General features: G+C 41.6%; 1 protein-coding gene across 11 annotated transcripts in view; it reads right to left on the reverse strand.

Annotated features, from left to right (window-relative positions):
- The window catches only part of AFF1 (ALF transcription elongation factor 1), a 207,255-nt gene that overhangs the window by 71,067 nt on the left and 115,456 nt on the right, over positions 1-20,732 (reverse strand). For 8 of the 11 annotated variants that reach the window (XM_012538307.3, XM_033413353.2, XM_033413358.2 and 5 more), the window contains one exon: positions 19,306-20,226. In XM_012538307.3, coding sequence (XP_012393761.1) covers positions 19,306-20,226 — 921 coding nt within the window. The other 3 variants (XM_033413359.2, XM_033413360.2, XM_033413362.2) reach the window with 3 other exon arrangements.

Here is a 20,732-nt window from a genome sequence, read left to right on the forward strand (position 1 = left end):
AAGAGAGGTTTCCCTTTGAGGCCTCGGTCTTCCCCACCTGAACCTCAGGCTTGCACTCACTGGTACTTACTGTGGGGCAGCTGTGCACTGGGGCACTTACCTCCGTGAACATGTCTTACTGCCTTCCTACATGGCAAAAAGGCTTTCCTGCTTCCATACATCCCCTTGCCAGCCCTAATCGGTGCCACTAGGTCACTGTATTTTGTGCTGGCAGCTGCAATGGCGGCCCTGACAGGAAAGAACTTTTAATCTCTTCCCTTGTACTGAACCATAAGCAGCAGCGAGTGCTCCCAGACACAACTCCCCTGGCTCTGCTCCTAAAAACGCTCTCTCAAGTACACCGTTGCTTAGCAATATTTGCCTTCCCCCTGTACATTTGAAATTGGCAACATCTGTCCCTTTGGCAGTTTTGACTTGTGCAAAGCACCATGCTCACAGTTTAAAAACACACACGGCTTTATGAAATGGGCAATCCTCCACTCTTCCCATCTCCCCGAAAAACCAGGGATGTGGAAACCCCCCCAAATGGCTTAATCTTCACTTAGCTTTAAAGGTCGATATAACCATCTACAGGATTCAAAATACTGAAGCCAGCAGGAGATCCTATTAAACCCCACCTAGTAAGTAATGCTGTCTGTACAACTACACGTGAGGATGTGTCTGAACTAAAAATCCCATTCAGCTTAACATTTTCTATGTAACATTTTCTATCACAAAGTATTATGTGTAAATATTTGTTAGTAAAATAAGATATAAAGGCAATTTATTCACAGAGTAGGTAGGGTAACTTTCATGCTCACATTATAGCCCAACCTCATAAACAAAAATACAAAGACAGACACACACACACAGACATGGATCGATGGCAAAGAAACCTAAGAAGTCTAGAGAACAAAAATTCATTTAAGTAATTCCAACATCATGAATTTCAAAACAAATGATCTTAAGTTTCCTAAGTTTTTCATGCATCCCTCAACATGGCCATCTTGGTAATTTACTGAGGTTACTCATTAACACTAAAAGTAGTTCATAATACTGTAATTTTATACATAGGAAAAAACCTAATAAAAATGAAACTTTTATAGGTAGTATATATGTTCTGCGTGTAATTTTACTTTATATATAGCACACTGACAGGAAATAAAAGTCAAAATATTAAAAGGCATAAAAGTCAACTAAGAATTGAACCATGTTCTGTGCATTCAAACTTGGGCATGTAGATATTTTTGTTCCTTTAAACAAATCAGGCTACAATTTTCTTTTTGGCCAAACCAATCTTGACATATTAGAAACACATGTTTTCAAAAACCTTTTATGGGAACCGAGTTCCAGCTACAAAGGGCAAGCTGACCTACTGCTCTCATCAAGTCTCTACCCGGAGCTGACAGAAGCAGAAAAGCCTGGGTGATACCAATGGCCACTAAAAATACATCCAAAAGGTCCTTGACTAGATTTAACAATAGCCCTAAAATTCCATAACATGCTTGGATTCATAATCCTGCTTTAGCTGCAAACATGAACTCAACACCCTGAAACACACTTCTCACCATAGCTCATCACTAGCTACTTGCCCAGTTACATACAATAATTCCTGTGAAGTCAAGCTTTTTATTGCAGCTTATTGGAGAACTCTGTGCAGTCTTTGCAAATTGGGGAATTCTCAAAAACCTCAGATATTCCTCCAAGTCATCCTCAGTGGTTCTGGCCTTGCAGGGTAGTACTTATGAGCAAAGTTCTGAGTTGGACACACCAGCTTCCAGACTTGGCTCTGCCAGGGACCAACTATGAAGCTCACTGCATGAAAACAGCTTAAGCACAGTGCCTGATACACAGTACATTCTCAATAAAATACAAACATCATTTTTATTCAAATATTAATCTTACCATGACACACACGCCTCAGTCTTTTTTTCCTTTCTATCATTCTACTAAACTTCCCCACTTCTCCAACCCATCACACAAACACAACTTTTATTTAATGAACATCTAGGAAAACTTCCACTGGAAAGGGGAAAAGAATGCTAAAGGAATGAATGACAACAAATTTTATATCTTTTGGTAACTATATAGTACAATCCTTGCTTGCACCTCTCTCTGATTTATCTTTTTTGTTGTTTTTTTGATTTACCTTTAAAGAGCGAAAGAAGCCATCACCTATTGGACACCTGTATCTGCAATATGTATTTAATAAATTCTGAATTAATGTGGGGAAAACATGATGATTTGTAGAGACTGGACCCTGGGCCCGGGGACTAGGGGATGGTGGGAGCCAGGGCAGGGGCTGTGGTGCTGTCCAACAGGCAAGTGCTGATAAGCCTTGAGGGCTTGCTTGAGACTGCGCTCACGTCAAGCCACCTATAGAACATGGAGAAAGTGCAAAAAAGCTTCCCATGAGACGAGTTCCAGGCCCAAGAGGAGAAAGCAAGAACTGGCCATTTTAGCACTGCCCTTCTACATGACTGTCCCTTTATGGGGCAATGATGGGCCATTAGAAAGCCAAACCCTGGGGTTTATTTAACCAACTACTAGAGCATTATTGAGAATGTCTCCATTCTGAGGCTTCTGGCATGAGACGCTCTTAAGGATGAATGCCACGATCTATCCCACAGTGCCAATCAATAAATAATTATTAGGTCTGAAAGCAAGGGAAGTAAAACACAGGCTGTAATGCTCTTATAAAAATCAGCTATATCTTCATTACCATGCAGTGATGGTTCTACCCTATTCTGTCTGAAGAAAATCTACGGCCCCTTGTACTGTTTTTACTCCTGAAAATGTTCAGAGTCGAGCCCATTCTCCTTCAAATCCTACATACCTAAGAACTTGCAGGACAATCTGCTGGCATAGTCAGCAACACATGTCACACAGTATTATCATAAAAGCCTTCTAAAATAGATACTCCTCACTCAAAAATGTCTACAATATGGCATTAGCAGCAGGAGTAGCAGTAACAGCTGTCAGTAGTAGAAACATTTATTAAGCACCAGTTGGATGGAGGGGGTGGAGGAAGGGGGCAAGAAAATAATGAACAAAACTCAGTTCTGAACTGAGGAAAGTTTTCCAAGCATGAAAAGCCCCTTCATTGGCAAAGGCAAAGAAAAGTTTTAAGTCACGTCGAGGCATCAGCTTATTTTTCTTCTGTGACATTGCCCCATCTCTAACTGAACTTCCTAATTCTCTCCTCCATGACTCAAAGTCTAGTCTAAAACAGTTTTACCCAAACTTCAGTCAATTCCACACTACCCTGACAGTGATACCATATTGCAATACTACCTGTACTGTTTTCTTTAAATCAAGTTACTCTCAACTCACTTTTTTACTTGGCCTGATCCTAAGTAACAATATTTATGAAATCCTGGGTTTGATATGCTGGTGTATATATGTTTTCTAACTCACATTAAGATACATAAAGATTGGTGCCCATATACTCTCTTGGAAGTTCATGTACTAATCAATGCTATTTAAGCCAAATGCTGAATGGAATGTCTTGGGACATCTTGTTGATGTTTTTTTAGTAAAGCTGTAGTGATTCTCCTACCTTGTAAAATCATCCTACTTTATTGGCTTACACAAGTGTTGTCCATCCTTCACAAATTACATGAGAATACGCCTACTCATGCCTTTCCTTACTGGATCTGTCACCCAGAACACAAAATTAAGATGTGCAATTCAGTACAATAATCTTTTTTCCATATGTTTCATGATGCCCAAATACAACTGAAAGCCCCCTATAGTTCTCACAACAACTAGTACAATTCTGGAATCCTGAAAATGCAGCAGGTACTCAATACATTATTAGTGGCACAAAATATTTATTCAAGTCTCTTATTTTAAAAAGCATCATATTTTTAAACATGAATAAAATTAAACCCATGATACAGAATTTCATTACTTCACCAAAACAGCTTACAGAAACACCATCAAACCAACGCAAACCATTAGGATACTTCTTAAGACCCTGGTGACTACTAAACATAGTTGTAAAGTCAATAAAGATAACCTGAAGATGGGTAATATACACTTTTCCCACAGTGTGAAATTTGCTTTTACTGTCAAGGGAAGGTGGAATATCCCAGTCTACTATATGCTAGGCAAATATATCCCATTTCATTTTCACAACAGCCCTGTGGTTCAGGTAGAAATGTCCCGCTTAATGGTGGAAGAAAATGAGCCCAAGTGTTCTGATTCCAGTTATTCATTAGAAACATTACCTCCCACTTAATATTTCCTTAAAGCCTTAATATTCAAAACTTTTCAGCTACCTAAACTTCAGATTCTAAGCTAAGGCAAAGAAATAAATCCACTACATCTACTCAGACATTCAGTGTTAAAATAACTATAATGATGTGATACAGAATCTGTTTATTAAATATTTACTATATGCCAATCACTGATCTAAGGGTTTCATAAACATTTTCTTATTTAAGCCTGACAACTACTTTAAGATTTTATTATTGTTTCTATTTTAAAGATAAGAAACTAAGGCTCAAGCAGTAATTTTTTTTTTTTTTTTTTTTTTTTTTTTTTTTTTGCGGTACGCAGGCCTCTCACTGTTGTGGCCTCTCCCGTTGCGGAGCACAGGCTCCTGACGCGCAGGCTCAGCGGCCATGGCTCATGGGCGCAGCCGCTCTGCGGCATGTGGGATCTTCCCGGACCGGGCCACGAACCCGTGTGCCCTCCATCGGCAGGCAGACTCTCAACCACTGCGCCACCAGGGAAACCCTCAAGCAGTAATTTTTAATAGTTAAATAATTTGCCTGTGGTCTAACAGCTAATTCAAGGTAAAGACAAGATTCAAACCCAAATCTTCCTTAATCCAAAATCCATGCTTTTGGGACTTCCCTGGTGTCCAGTGGCTAACACTCTGTGCTCCCAATGCAGGGGGCCTGGGTTCGATCTCTGGTCAAGGAACTAGATCCCACAAGCCACAGCTAAAAGATCCCACAAGCCTCAACTAAAAGATCCCGCGTAGGGCTTCCCTGGTGGCGCAGTGGTTGAGAGTCCGCCTGCCGATGCAGGGGACACGGGTTCGTGGCCCGGTCCGGGAAGATCCCACATGCCGCGGAGCAGCTAGGCCCGTGAGCCATGGCCGCTGAGCCTGCGCGTCAGGAGCCTGTGCTCCGCAACGGGAGAGGCCCGCGTACCGCCAAAAAAAATAATAATAATAAAGATCCCACGTGCCGCAACGAACATCCAACACAGCCAAATAAATAAATAAATATCAAAACAACAACAACAAAATCCATGCTCTTAACTACTACCTATAATGCCTAAAAGTCCCATCTAATCAGCGCTCCACCCCACCTCCCCAAAATCTTCAAGTATATCTTCCTACCCTCCAACAACATCCAGTTTTTAGCATTCTGTGGATTACATGTTCTATTATATACTTATTATTCATCCCTAGTTATAAAATTATTAAGACATCAAAATTCCCAGCAATGATATTGCTAGGAGTAAAAATGACATCTAACAAAAAAAGAACAGTTTGGAAATTCTCCAAAAACAATCACACTCCAGTTCTTAACAGTACCTTATACTAATTAAGTATACTTGTACAAGTATAGAAAATTACACCCTATAGAACCTGTACACTATGGAAACTTAAACATGAGTTGTCTATATAACTACAGGATCCCTATTGCTAAGACCAGTTCCTTGGCAGTGAGGGGGGCGGGGGGTGGGGGGTGAGGGAGTCTCTGGAGTCCCCACAGGAGCCAGAGCCATTGTGTCCACCCTCCCTGTTGCAACCAATAAAAGCCCCTTCACAATATAAAAACAAAAGGATATATATGTTGCTAAGATCAAAGGAAGGAAAGCAGCTCTTGTTTGCTGAATGGGTGTTGAAAACCAACTTCCTATTAGTCACTATAAAAACAAGAAAAGTAATTTAGAATAAAAGGTACTAAAGGATATGCTAATGGACTTGGTATAGGAAACAGCATCACAGTTCAATTGCTAGAATTCAAACTCTTTTTTAAAAAAGAACCATAATATTTTAGAGTAGAAAAGAGCATAGTGACTATCCACTCCCTTGTCACACACAGAAAAAAAAACTAACCGAGCACATTTCTACTTGGTGACAAGGAGGATAAGAATCCATGTTCCACTGTTTCTGGAAGCAGCAAAAACCTTAAAAAAAAAAAAGATGTTAAAAAGGTGGGGCAGTTGTCAAGTAGGCTAATAACCTTGTGGGTTTTTTTCTTTAACTAAAATATGAACAAGTGTCTAAATCACACATTTAAAGGTTTATAGGAAAACATCTTCACATTTGGAAACAAGGGCAAAAAGATAAAGAAACCAAGTAGGACCTACTTTATATAATTTCATTTAAAGTTTGAAAATCAACGCTTTTTAGTTTAATTAGATGCCATTAAACATGCTGCAGTATAAACCTTTCTGAAAAGATATGTCTTTTGCACGTCTGGGTTCTCATCTCTTGGATTTGCCCAGAGCGAGGCATAATCACAAGGACAGAGAATCGATTCTGTACTTCTCACTCACAGGGCCCAGGCAAGTGACAGGAGGGGCGCAGGAGGGCTGGGGCAAGCCAACTGCTGTTCTTCAGGAATACAAGTCCTACGTTGCCAATGCTTCCAGCATTTTAAGAAAAAAAAGAATCAAAATCCAGATTTCAGTGTGAAATCTTACTAATTTTCAGATGTTGCAACTCAATCAACACACCATACAAGACACCTCCACGTGAGCGCCCTCCAGCACTGACTTTAAAGCTTCCTTCTCTCCCAAAGGAGGGAACAAGAGATTGGGAAACACACCCATTTTGAAGAGAAAGGTCTCTTTTTATGTGGAACATAGCCCCACATACAGAATGAACATCTTCAGTTCCCTCCAAGAGATGGTGAAAAGCACGCCTGCCTGAGGGAACAAAGCATGAGGCAGACTCACTGCCGACCTGGGATGGTCTCCTCTTTGCTGCACGGGCTCCTGCCAAAGCCTGGGATTGGCAACAGCGGCCTGACAGATCGCGAGAAACATGAACCAAGGAAGCAAAACAAACCACAGTGTAGTTATTTTATATGACTTGCACGGAATAAATCTGTGAACTATAGGTGAGTCATAACATAATAAAAGACTCAATTAGGTTCAGAACAACACCACCAGTGTTTTCCCTCGTCTTAGCAACTAATTCACTGGAATCCTGAGAGAACATAAGGGACATAAAGGACCCTGGTGTCTCTGTTTTACCCTTTACTGCAAGATAATTAATCTTACCAGAAAATTAAACCCAGGCTGCCAGTTGGGCATTTTCAGGGTCAATAATTCTTAAGTTACTAGGATACCAATTAATGATACCCAAGTGGTCTAGAGGAGCTACTGCCTCTACCCAAAATGGCTGGCTCATTCCCAAAAATGTGAATCACTCAATGGCAAAATATTCAAAATTGAGAATCCTTTGAGACTAACAGCAATTTTAATGTAAGTACCACTTATATATTTCTTTTTTTCACATCTTTATTGGAGTATAAATGCTTTACAATGTTGTGTTAGTTTCTGCTGTGCAACAAAGTGAATCAGCTATATGTATACATATATCCCCATACCCACTCTCTGAGACTCCCTCCCACCCTCCCTATCCCACCTGTCTAGGTCATCACAAAGCACCGACCTGATCTTCCTGTGCTATGCAGCAGCTTCCCACTAGCTATCTATTTTACATTTGGTAGGGTATATATGTCAATGCTACTGTCTCACTTCGTCCCATATACTAAAGGAAATCTGGTGTCTTATTTAGTACAGAGGAAAACACCTATATACACGACAGATACATAAAAAACCATTACTTTCCAACTCTTATAGTACATAAAACCACCTGATTAATCTCTAAACTCAGTACTGAAAAGCAATTTAAGGCTGGAACTCTACTGAGAACACCTAGTAATAAGATTATGTTGCTTATTTTCAAATCCACACATAACAATACCTAAAATTACCTGGGAAATAAATAGGCTGAAAATGGTAAGTCAAACAATTCCTCTAAAAAATTATTGAATTTAGTGGCTTCTTCCCATCTAAGTGTCCTAAAATAGAAGATTCAGTCTCACATCAAATAGTTTTCCCCCTCTGCTCCAACATTTATTAGAGGTTATCTTTCAGACTCCAGATCAAAGTGAACAGGGTAAGAACTCTCAAGCTGAGCACAGTGCAAGAAATAGCCCCGTTTTCCCCAGTCCTCACCTGTGCTATACACAAAGGACCAACAAGTGTGAGACAAATGACCCCACCCTCAAAGCATTTCCCACCTGGAGAAACACACAGAGGACAATGCCAAGGAGAAGTGCTGAGACTGGAGGTGTGGGCACCAGGAGCACAGGGGAAAATCCTCGCTAAAGGGCCTGGGTGACAGCAGGGGGGCTGGGAGACATGGGCAGGAGGGTCACAACCCAAGCCTGGAGAGACAAGAAAGCAACTGGAGGGCTTCCCTGGTGGCACAGTGGTTGAGAGTCCGCCTGCCGATGCAGGGGACACGGGTTTGTGCCCTGGTCCGGGAGGATCCCACATGCCGTGGAGCGGCTGGGCCCGTGAGCCATGGCCGCTGAGCCTGTGCATCCGGAGCCTGTGCTCCGCAACAGGAGAGGCCACAACAGTGAGAGGCCTGCGTACCGCAAAAAAAAAAAAAAAGTGTTACTCAAAGGGTTATGACTCCACAGAAAACACACCGTGTGGCAGAAAGACTACTGGAACTAGAAGTTAAGGGTCCTGGTTTCGTGCCCCCAGCTCTACCACTTATGAACTTAAATCATTAAACTTCTTAGAGACTCAGTTCCAGGGCATGTAAAATGGTGATTCGTGCCAACTGCCCTGCCTAACTCACGAGGTTGCTGTGACAATCAAGAGGGAATAAGCAAGTGCTTTGGGAATTAAAAGGGGGGGGATGTATTGGGGGGAGGCAGTAAAGTATTTCCGAGAGCATAAGCTTTTATAAAATGAAATATTTACACCAGGGGTTGCCAAACTATGGGAAAGCTGCTCTTCAGGGGTGAGCAGGATGCCCCTGTGCCATCAGGCAGGGATGGGAAGGGCGGTCGGTGGCTCCTCACCTTGGCAAACCAGTTTTTAAAAGTTCAACAACCCCCAAGCAAATGCTTTCTTTCCCTAGGCTCTTCATTTGTCTAACACTTGAAAATCAAATGTTTAGGGCTTTATTCACCTAGAACATCGTAACTGGGCATTCGTGATCCCTTTGATCTGATCCCACCCACATGCTCAAGGGTACTCCAATACACGGGAGCCTGTTTCGGGTCTTCCTGTCTCCTCAGCAACTCTACCTGCTCATTTTGATAGCCCTACCTTGTTCCTTAAAGCCCAGCTCAAATTTTAACTCTAATCACTCCTACCACCACCTACTGAGTTCTTCCTATGTACCCAGTACTGTTTTAAGCACTTCATATGGATGACTCTGCATCCAGCAGCCCCACAGAAGGATAAACTGACAACACAGTGAGGTCAAGTTCCTTTGCCTCTACCAGATCTCCTTGAACCAAAGGCCCAGCTACCCCTACTAAATCTTGCACCGTTTCTTGCCTCTATGTCTTTTCTCTCAATCCTTTAGCCTGGAATGCATTTTCGTCAATACCCAACCAAAGTGCTTCCAAAGTCAACTCTAAAAAAAAATGAAAGGCAATATAATGTAGGTGTCATAGTTAAGGGCATGGATTGGAGCCAAACTACTTGGATATGGATTCCAGATCCAGCACTTAAGGCCTGGGTAAACTTGAACAAATGAATCTTTCTGCACCTCTGTAAATCTCTCAGTAAAACAGCCACAGTAACAGTGCTTACCACCTGGGATGGCTGTGAGGATTAAGTTGATTCACATAAAGCATTTGGAACAGTTCCTATCACAAAGTGCACTAGAGAACAGTGTGAGCATTATATGACTATAATTAGTAGTTCCATATTACCTTTTCATACTGATTATACTTTGTATTTTTTACACTATGTAATAATTGTACTGTCAAGTGTCTTTCTCTCCTATCAGCTCCCCTCTGTATCTAGTGGGTGTTCAAATATTGTTGACCAAAATGGCAGAAACCTAGAATGCAAAAAGTGAATCCTTCTATGACTAAATTTTTCCTGACAGGAAAGATTTTTTTTAACATTTTGTAAGAATGTCCAGATTATTTGGTAATAGGAAAAAAAATTTTTTTCCCCAAATTAACATGTTCTCAGGCATGAGGAGAAAAAAATGTTGGAAGTAACATACACTCTAATTATAGCATGAAATTCTATTAAAAATTTCTTCTCTAAAATGCAATAGCAAACGTTTGCTTTGGGGTAGAATATTTAAAAAATTGAGCTGCAAGGAAAAGAATCCATAAAGCCTGAGCTGGTAAGAATGAGTACGGGGACTCTGAATAGCACAGAATATTTACTTTCCTTTCTTAATTCATACAGTGCAGTTCAAAGCTTCGATCTTGCCCAATATGAATTTTCGGAGTTCTATTTTTTGTAAATTGGAACAAAAAAACCCTAAGGTGATTTATCTGAGGGACAGAGCTAGAAATAGGACCTCTAATTACTTAAATACTAAGGCCCCTAGATTAAAACATTAAACCTCAAAACCTTTCAGCCAAAGGGATTAAGGAGATTAGAATGGGCTTGACAAATTACCACAGGGTTAGGGGGATGGAAAAAAGCAGAGAAAAAGTAGGCCAAGCTTAAATAGGGAATAAAATGAAGTTCAAGAGAAATCTAATGGTGTGTGTGGACCCTGAACATCTGGCAGGGGGGAAAAATGGTCGACCTAGGGCTTTCAACAATTAAAAAAGGAACAATATCAATGTAAAACTAACTGCTTAGAAAGTTCTTAGAAAATGTGAACACGCCGCAGAGTTAACCTTGGAAAATGATTTTCAAATAGATCTTGGCAAATGGAGAGGAGAAATGCATGGCCAAAAACAAACAAACAAAAAAACAAACTTGTTATGATAACATGAACCAGAATCCTCTCTTAAAAAGAATTCGGCTGAAATATCTCATGCATATTGGCCACCCCCACCAAAACAGCCCAAATCAAAACCACTAACTCAGTCGCCAGCAGGACTCCCCTCAGAATATCTGGTTTTCTGTCCCTGAAGATTATCAGTTGGCTGAGAATAAAACACAATTAATCTAGAGAGGAGCTAAAATGACTCGGGTGGCACATGAGAGCCTGGGAGAGCGCACAGCCTGGAAAGATTCTGAAGCGGTGAATGTCTCCATTCTGGCAGAGGCACAGCATGAGGGACCCAGGGGGGATCCAATAACCCTCCACAAACATCTCAAGTGTGAAAACAACAAGGAGGAACAGGAATTTCTTATCCTGGTACCAAATGTACTTCTGGCGTTTTGAGAAGGAATGGAAAGTAAAACGTACAAGGAAAACAACTCCAATTAATACCACCCAAAAAGATGTTCCAGGTTCGATCGCAGGCTTTCTTCTTGCTTCTATAAACAATTCTGTTCTCTGCACTAACCCATTTCCAGCAATTTCTGGAGCTCTTCCAAAAATATTTTGCCTATATTACTTAAAATGTTTCCTTCAGAGTTTAAAGTGTTTCTTCAAACTCAAAAAAAACTCACCAGGATCAGGAAATTAAAGGTGGCAGCATCTACTCTGCTCTAGCTGGTGAAACTGAAAATCTGATTTTTCACCAGAATTCTCCAGTTTGTAAATATTGGCTCAGAGGGAGGACAAAAAAAAAAAGAAAGAAAGAAAGAAAAAGAAAAAAGAAAAACACATTATACAGGCAAAACAAAATAGTCTGCAGGTCCAGTCTAGCCCTCAGGCTGCCTGCAACTTCTGCTCTAAAACTTCTGTCAGTCATTTGCCACTATTTTTAAACTTCTATACTTAGATATTTTGGGGTCTAAAATTTAGCCATCCTCCAAGCAGATACAGGTTATTGCTATTCATTATTTCTTGTAGATAGGACGTATTCTGCCCAGACACTCAACATCGTTAGGGAACTGTGCACACAGAAAACCTTGCTATCATTTTCCCAACAAACATTTAAGTCACATAGGTCTGCCCAAGTTACCTGAGCTCTAGCTCATGGAATCTAACTTAAATTTCCAATAAAGAACTACTGCAATAAAAACATTTTTAGAAAACTGAGTGAAGAAGCTAGATAAGGCTGTATCAGAATCTTACTTTCCCCATGAGCTTGAAAATGTTGGGGACCCAAAGAAGAAAAAAAAAAAAAACATGAGCTGTAGAGGAAGAGTGTATGTAGTTCCGGGGGCCCTATTCTCTTATTTCTTCCCTGAGGCTTCTCTCACGTCCTGCTCAGGACAAGTAGTCCCATCAATTCAGGTGATCATTTTGTCTGAGGGCCCACAAGGGAGACTCCAGAACCAGTGGGAAGGGAGCCCTTCTCTAACTCCTTGTGGCCTGTTATCAGCTCTTCTGGAACAGTTTCATTTCCAGGCTCTAGAAGAAACCTCATGAGAATCAGCTACAGGTACTTGAGCCCACCTGTATACTTGCTGAATCAATCTCCTACGATGGGACCTGGGAATTTTTATTTTTAACCATTTGTATTTTTAACAGGCTTCCCCCAGGTGATTCAGACTTGCCACCAAGTTTCAGAATGAATGCACAGAATGAATGCACAAATTCCATTTGACCTACAGTACTGGGTTTAGAACCCAAGAAAACTTATAATGGTCTCTGTATATCATGTGGCATAAACCACTGGCATATACTTTCCCTCTGCTTGGAATACTGATGCTGTTTAACTTCTAACACACCTACTGTAGTCTGAATATTTATGTGTCCCCAAAATTCAGACCAAAAACCTAACCCAAAGGTGATGATAGTAAGAGGTGGGGGCCTTTGGGAGATGTTTAAGTCATGAGGGTAGAGCACTCACTAATGGGATTAATGCCTTATAAAAGAAGTTCCAGAGAGAAAGTCCTAGCCCCTCCCACCATGTAAGGACACAGCAGGAAGGCACCGGCTGGGAACTGTGAAGAGAGTCCTCACGAGAACATGACCATACTGGTGCCTTGATCTTGGACATCCAGCCTCCAGAACTGTGAGAAATAAATTTCTGTTGCTTACAAGCTACGCAGTCTGTGGTACTTTGTTCTAGCAGTCCGAATGGACTCAGACAACCCCTCACATTTTTCACTTCTACTCACCATTCAGGTCTCACTCAATACTTCCCCAGAGAATTCTTCCCTAAGCTCCTACATTCTAAGCCACAACACCCCTTTATTAATCTTATAATAGTTTATAGATTCCTTTATAGAACTTGCCAAAGTTCTTACACATTGATCTGAGTGGTTACTTAAACAGAGTCAGTTTCTAACTAGATAATTAAGGTCCAAGAGGACTGGAATCATCTGGGGTTTCCCCGCCATTGTAACCACCCCCCATCCCCAGCATTAGGCCTGCCATACAGTAGGTACTCTAAAAATTTTAGTTAAAAGTTGCTGAACTGATGATATATATGGGAGAGAGGGAGCTTAACTATATTTTGAGTGACTCATCAGCAGGATATACACCACCGACACACCGAAAGTGCACCTCTTGAAGGGTTAGATCATTTCATAATGGGGAAGTTCCTCGTTTCAGGATTTAAGATAAGAAAGCTAAATAAGAAAGTAGGAAAGATTGTTTGCATACATGAATGCAAAGTGAATCACTATCACAGTTTTCCACTGTGGATTACTTCACTCTATTAGGCTGGCAGTTTATTGAAAACGGAAGGCATAATTTAAGAGTTGCCGTGAGTCAAAGTAGTCCAACAATGAATTCACAGCTGCAGGTGACACCTGAGTCTTGGAAATTAGGTGGAAGGATTTGGTATCAGAAAATGTTCCCAAATGATGTCATGAGAGGCCACAAGGAAAAGAGCAATTGCTCTGCAGAAATCAGAAACCATCAGGACTGAAAGCCAGATTTCTCTGGAGGGCAATGGAGTAGGGCCATATAAGGAAGTAGAAGCAGTAGCAAATTTAAATTGACGGTAAATTCTGCTAGGATCCAGTGACTTATTTGCTTAAATTAAGGTAATTGTATTATTTACACGTACACTTCAAACCCTAAGTGAAAAAACAGAAACCTATAACTTCCCCTAATTTATAAGCAGATTCTCAAGTTTTCAAGATGATCTTCAATTTCTGCTTCTGAAGACCCAGCAGGACCCCATTTCTTCCCGCTCCTGCCCTTGCCACAGGTAAAGCTAAGCCAGGGAGGGCCTGGTTTAGGGCCTTCTCAGCTACACCTGCCTGGTCCCAAAGCTTTAAATACCCACCACAGGCAAACACAGCCCAAATTTATTATTCCCAGTATTAAGATGAGATTTCTTTTGTGTTATGATTTCTACTCATCTTGTGTGAAACTTACAGGATTTAAGCTATGTTAAGTAGTTCAAAATGGAGTCCCAGTGGCCAATGTGAACTTCTGTATTAGTTGTTTTGAAAAGTCTACCATAGGACTATGAATGTCTTAGAGTAAGACCATTACACCCACTGATAAACTCCTTAAAATGAGCCCACTGAGCTGAGCAACTGAAGGTTCTTCCCTGGAGGACCCAATTTCCCCCTGCTGAGAGCTGTTCCACGTGGGCACTGCTGGAGGCTCTGTCCAAGCAGAGGGCTACTTCGCACTCAAGCTTGTCCCGAGACCACTGCTGGACCGAGACGGTTGCTAGACAGACCGCTGCTTGTGCTGAGACACCCCCTTCCCGGACTTCTCCTTGGAGTGGTTTGTTACTCTCTTGCCTATTTTCCTGACTTGACTAACTTGTGCTGTGTGCTAACTGAATGCTGGCTCCATTTCGTTTATCTCCACTCCTGTGATTCTTACCCCGCCACAAACATCCAAACATCATTTTCCCTGGGCTGATCTACTACTGATGACTGCCAACTTGTCATGTCTACCTGGATATATAACAGCATCTCAAACTTAGTATGTGATCCATCCAGAGCATCCTGGTTTTCCCTCTAAACCTGTTCCACCCAGGTCAGCTCCATCTCAGGAGCAGGTATCATCCCACCATCCACACCTTTCCAGTAGGACCTTCCTTAATGCCTCACTTTCCCTCGCACCTCAGGCCCACTCCCACCTCCAGTCAATCACAAAGCCCTATTACTCCCCTGCCCAATATATTTGGAATCTATCCACTTCTCACCATGTCCACTGCTATTATCCTACGCCAAGCCATCGTCATTTCCGACCCCCTAGCTGGCCTCCCTACTTCTGCCACCCTTGCCCCTCCAAGCCATTCTCCACCCAGGAGCCAGAATGATCTTTTTCAGAAAGAGAAAGTAGATATATCACTCCCATGCTCAAGATCCTCCTATGGTCTCCATACATACTTAACAAGCAGAGGTAGAAAGATCACAGAACTGAGAATTCTAACTCTGGCTCTGCTACTAACTAAACTGTAGCAAAATTAAGTGACCTCACCTTTCTAGGCTTTATTTACAACATGAAAGGGATGTAGGTTTACCCTTAAAATTCTAATATTCTAAATCCAGTATACAATTTAATATGCCCACCTCAACTTAATCCATTTCTCCCTTTCAGTAAAATGCCTATCTGCCTCTAAGCACATCCACTCCAGTCCAGGGTCCACACTCAGGAACGCTCACACAGAGATGCCTTGGTTTTCCTCTCACTCCCATTTGTTAACTTCCGGTAGAAAGAGCTACAAGGAATCTCAGCCTTCCGTTTGGGCAATTCGGTCTCTGATGTGGCAACTCTACAGCTGGAAGGCATCCATGTGAGATCGTGGAGTCCTGGTTATATCCTCAGATGGGTCATTTCAAGATGCTATACATCTTCCAGTTGACACAAAACTAAAACCAACATGCCCAGAGAAAAATCCAGTGCACACTGTGTGCTCTAGCCTCTATTTAGTCAGAATGTTGACCTTTTGATAATTTTTTTCCTGTAGGATTTTAGGAAAGACTAAGTGTTAACAGTGAGCATCACTTATCCCAGAAAGGAATACCATTATTTAGGAGAACCAACTAAAATACACAAACCAAGTGTTTCCCATGAAGTGAAAGGACAGAAAATAGCAAGGAACTCATACATATGTGGCTTGAGAATAAAGGAGTGCCAGACAGACAAGATGACTTTCCCATCTTGGTCCATTTTTTAAAAATACTGTTTGATGGAAGCAGTGGGGGAGGGGAGCAATGAAACAAACCACAAAACCCACACACTCAGAATGCCAGGAAAGAAAACCTCCTCCGACTTGCCTTAGGACAAATTCAGCAAATAAAGGAAAACCACTTAGCTATCCCCATGCCCCTTCCCATGGCTCTACCAACAGCCAACTTCCCCTTCCACCCTGGCATTCTCTATCCTTCTGCCCCAATGCCACAAGCAGCCCAAGATATTGCTACTATTCCGGTTCTATATTCAGAATTTACCTGCTCTGGGGTTAATTCCCCACTTTTGCTGTCCCCCACCTCTATGCTTTCCTTTGACTCACCAGAATATTAAAATCTGACAACTAATAAAGAGCCCGCATGCCACAACTAAAGATCCCACGTGCTACAACTAAGACCCGACACAGCCAAAAAAATATATATACTTTTTTTAATTTGAGATTTTTAAAATCCAATCTACATGGTTTTTTAAAAATGCTTTTTTTAAAAATATATTTATTTATTTTATTTATTTATTTTTGGCTGCACTGGGTCTTCGTTGCTGTGCACGGGCTTCTCATTGCGGTGGCTTCTCCTGTTGCGGAGCACGGGCTCTAGAGCGCAGGCTCAGTAGTTGTGGCGCACGGGCTTAGTTGCTCCGTGGCATGTGGGATCTTCCCGGACGAGGGCTTGAACCCATGTCCCCTGCATTGGCAGGCGGATTCTTAACCACTGAGCCACCAGGTAAGCCCCTACATGTTTTTAAAACCTTAAAAAAATAGCCATTTTATTGGGTCTACAAACAGAAAATTAATGGTAAGTCTGTGAAACATGAGATCTTACTAAACCAAATCTAAACGCTCGCCGGAAAGCACCAATATCCCTGTTTCCCAGACTTACTCCCCTTTCATTACAAGTTCTTTGCCCAGAGCCCTCCATCTGCCTGACCCCTCAGCTCCATCCTCCCATGCCACCAACACCACCCAGGGGCTCCAAGGCAGTTAGCACCACAGCTGCCACTGGCCTCAGAACACTGATTAGAGGCCAGAGGGAGCCATCATGTTAAAATGAAGGTTGACTGCAAACACAGGCCAAAGATGAAATGTTTACATCTACTCAATTGTTGACAGCAGGTCAAGAAAAGCCAAGAAAATCCCATTCTCTTACCACATCTATGAATGATTTTGTTCAACTGTCCACTCAGAAAATATGCAAGGACCATCTAATGTGGTCCTATGTTTGAAATATGTATTAAATCTGAGGAGCTGTAAAACCCTGGAGAAATCTCAACTCACCTTATCTTTTTTTCACCAGGAAAGCAAAAGGTTAACCGGGATCCTCTAACCTAAAAGGTCTACCAGAAAACCTGTTGGCTGAATTTACATGGGTTCACTGTCTTAAGGCTGATGTTTGAAACTTTCTCTATGCACCTAGTAGCAGACAGTTCTCTGATTGTTTCACATGTGTAGGCTGATCTCCACGCTAGACTGTCATCTCTCTGGGGCAGGGACCAGTACTTCCCTGGCATCCCACTCTGTGCTTATACATATGGTTGGGTATTTGGTAGGCAATGCAAATATTTGCTAATTGGTCTTAGAATTGTTTTAAAGCAATTTTTAGTTGCTTAGTTTTCTTTTTAAAGAAAACATGTTAAATTGTCCCCTTACCTTTTTTTTCTTTTTAAACTAGGAAAATATAACAGACCTTATTTGATAAATAAAGAAAATTCCATTAAGTTCTTTCTGAATTATAAGGTAGGCTGACTGACCATAGGAGGTGGGAAGATCTCACTTTATTCTTCTCCACCTTCATTCTGTTCCCTACCCCTACCACCCAACAGAGCACAAAATGTTCAATAAATGGCTCATTGCAGTGAATCTGCATAGCTTACGGGGTTATAGGGATTGTTCTGCCATCTTGGTCATTTCTACCACGTGCTTTACTCCTTTCCAATTTTTCCTCAGCCTCCAAACCAGTCACATTCTGAAGACATCCAGAGACACTCCAGCTCAACAGCTGACTATGGACAGAACCCTAACCTCTTCTAAACCAAAAGCTGACACCACAAAGGAACAGATTTTCCTCCTTCAAGATAAGGGTTATCTTTCCAGCTATGGATCCTGGAATTTTTTTTTTCTTTCTTTTTTTAAACCTTAAGGAATTTTGCCTTCTAGCACTATGTAAAACTGATGTAAAGCTGGTATCTGGGTGCACACACAAGTCTTTGAGGACTGGATATGCAAATTAGAATGTTTATACAATTGATGTAACTCAACCACAGACTTTACCTTAACAGATAAGCGCTAAAATAAATTCACTTCAAACATTTCACTTTGCACTACAAATCTGAATTTGAGTAACCGGTGTTAATTTAGAATTTCAGTGATAGAATGTGTGCTCTGATTCTTCTCATTCAAACACCACGTTGCCATTTGTCAAAGGAGCAGAAAAAGGAATTTTTCCTTTGTTTAAAAAGATAAAGTATGTTGTTTACTTGAAAAAGCCACAGTTGAATAACATTCTATATTTGTGACTCTCTCAAATGAGATGTCATCACACCTCCACTCTTCTTTTGTAGGTGGTAAATAAAATATATTAGAACAGAAATTCAGTTTCACAGTTTCTTATAATTTATAGGGGACAAATCTTTAAAAATTAATACTCCTCCAACATTTTGACCTATTGTTTTCACTTTTTTATGGTTTGGATCTCAGGAAAAACTAACTGGGGCTGAGGAAGTATTAACCAAAAAAAATTTTTTTGTGTCTTTAAAGAAGTCAGTGTTCCCCAAAGCCCCCAAAAATCAAAGACAGCTCAAAACCTTCCTGAAACTCTCATGCTAGAAATGTCCTCTGCCTCAATTGGGTTGTGGGTTGTATAGGTGTATCCATTTTTCAGGTGTATCCATTTTTCAAAACAGAGCAAACTATCCTCTTCCCGTCTCTATATTTTACGGTATGTAAATCATGGCTCAATAAAAAGATTTTTTAACTTTCTACAAATCACATTTCAGTATCTGTCATCAGTAATTCACTTCAGACCTGAGTTTCTTGTGGGTCAACAAGATCCTAAAGCCAGAAAGGAATCTTCCTGAACAAAGGCTACTGACACCCCTGCCCCTAAACCTCCAGAAACTTCCACCTCAAATCTTTCTTCACACTGGAATTGCCTCAGATACGAACGTCCACTCACCTCGACTGACTGAGAAGGCATTTTCAGCTTAGTGAGCTTGGCTTTGGCAGGCACTTTTAAGTCTGTTTTTTCGAAACTCTGTTGTCGGTAGTCCTCCGGCAGTGGTTTCAGTTCAGGAGACTCACTAGGAGCCTGATCTTGACCATCCATGGGCCGGACATAAGCTGTGGGCTTCTGCTGCATTGCAAGGCTTTTTGAGGGGAGGGGGGGTGGGGGGAAAGTCTGAGAAGGTGGCTGGGGAGGGGCTACCCCAAGGCTGGCAACTGCTACTGAACTGTCTTGAAGGGTCTCTTTATCATGGACCTTTACCGGTAGGTCCTTGGGAGACTTGGCCGGACAGTAGCCTTTATTGTTACTGTTACTGCTGTGAACCTTGTTGCTTCCTTGCGTCCTGGGAAGAGTCTGCTGGTTGGAATGTACAGGTGACAAAGGGGGGACTGGGGAAGGCAAAGAGAACAAAGGAGAAAGCTCCCTCTCTGGAGCTGAGTCTGTCATTGAAGCACAGTGGTCTCCATCAGCCCTGCGGTCACCCTTTTTGTGATGACTAGAGCTGTACCCCTCCTGACCAAGGCGATCTTGGGTCATGTGCTGGGTGTCCGGTGGGCCATAGCTTTTGACATGGAGACCTGGCATTGGTTCCATTCTTGGCTGCGCCATCTTTGGGTTGTGGCTAATGGTACCAATAGGAAGTGGTCCAGAGGCAGGAGTATTAATAGGCTGGTGGTGGACACTAGTGTGGAAGGAGTGAGATGGAATGCTGCTCCCCTTCTCAGGAAATGAGGGGTATCTTGGCTTTCCCAACCTATTTTCAGAAGCATCCAAGCGTTGAGGGTGGGACTTGGTACTAAGGAACTCCTTCACCTCTTCATAGTTTCCCAGCATGTTCTGTATTCGACTGGATAGCTCATCACCTTTTTCTGTCTAAAAAAAGAAAAGACAGCAGAGTTAGATATTGAGGGGGAAAAAGAGGGGGAGGAAAACCATTGTTTAGTAAACCATGTTACATAATGCCATTAGAAAAGAAACACCTCAATTTAATGTGTAACACCGAATTTAACATGCAATTTCGACTCAATTCCCCTGCTGAGAAGCCTGCCACGGACAAATATTACTAAATACAGGAGACGAACATTACAAAAGAAAACCACAAACTTTGGTAATTTTGACTTACCGAGGTTCAGAAGATTTTCACATTTTGTTTTCAAAAACGATCTCTAGGATAAGTTGTCTTATTTTCACAAGTGTGACCCTTGTTCAAACTCACTTTCATCATGAAGTCAAATATGGTGATAAATCAGACTTTCTCATATTCAAGAAATTACCTTGTAGGACTTCCCTGGTGGTGCTGTGGTTAAGAATCCACCTGCCAATGCAGGGGACACGGGTTCCAGCCATGGTCAGGGAAGATCTCACATGCTGCGGAAGCA

The sequence above is a fragment of the Orcinus orca genome, chromosome 4, assembly GCF_937001465.1.
Source record: "Orcinus orca chromosome 4, mOrcOrc1.1, whole genome shotgun sequence".
NCBI classification, from domain to species: domain Eukaryota; kingdom Metazoa; phylum Chordata; class Mammalia; order Artiodactyla; family Delphinidae; genus Orcinus; species Orcinus orca.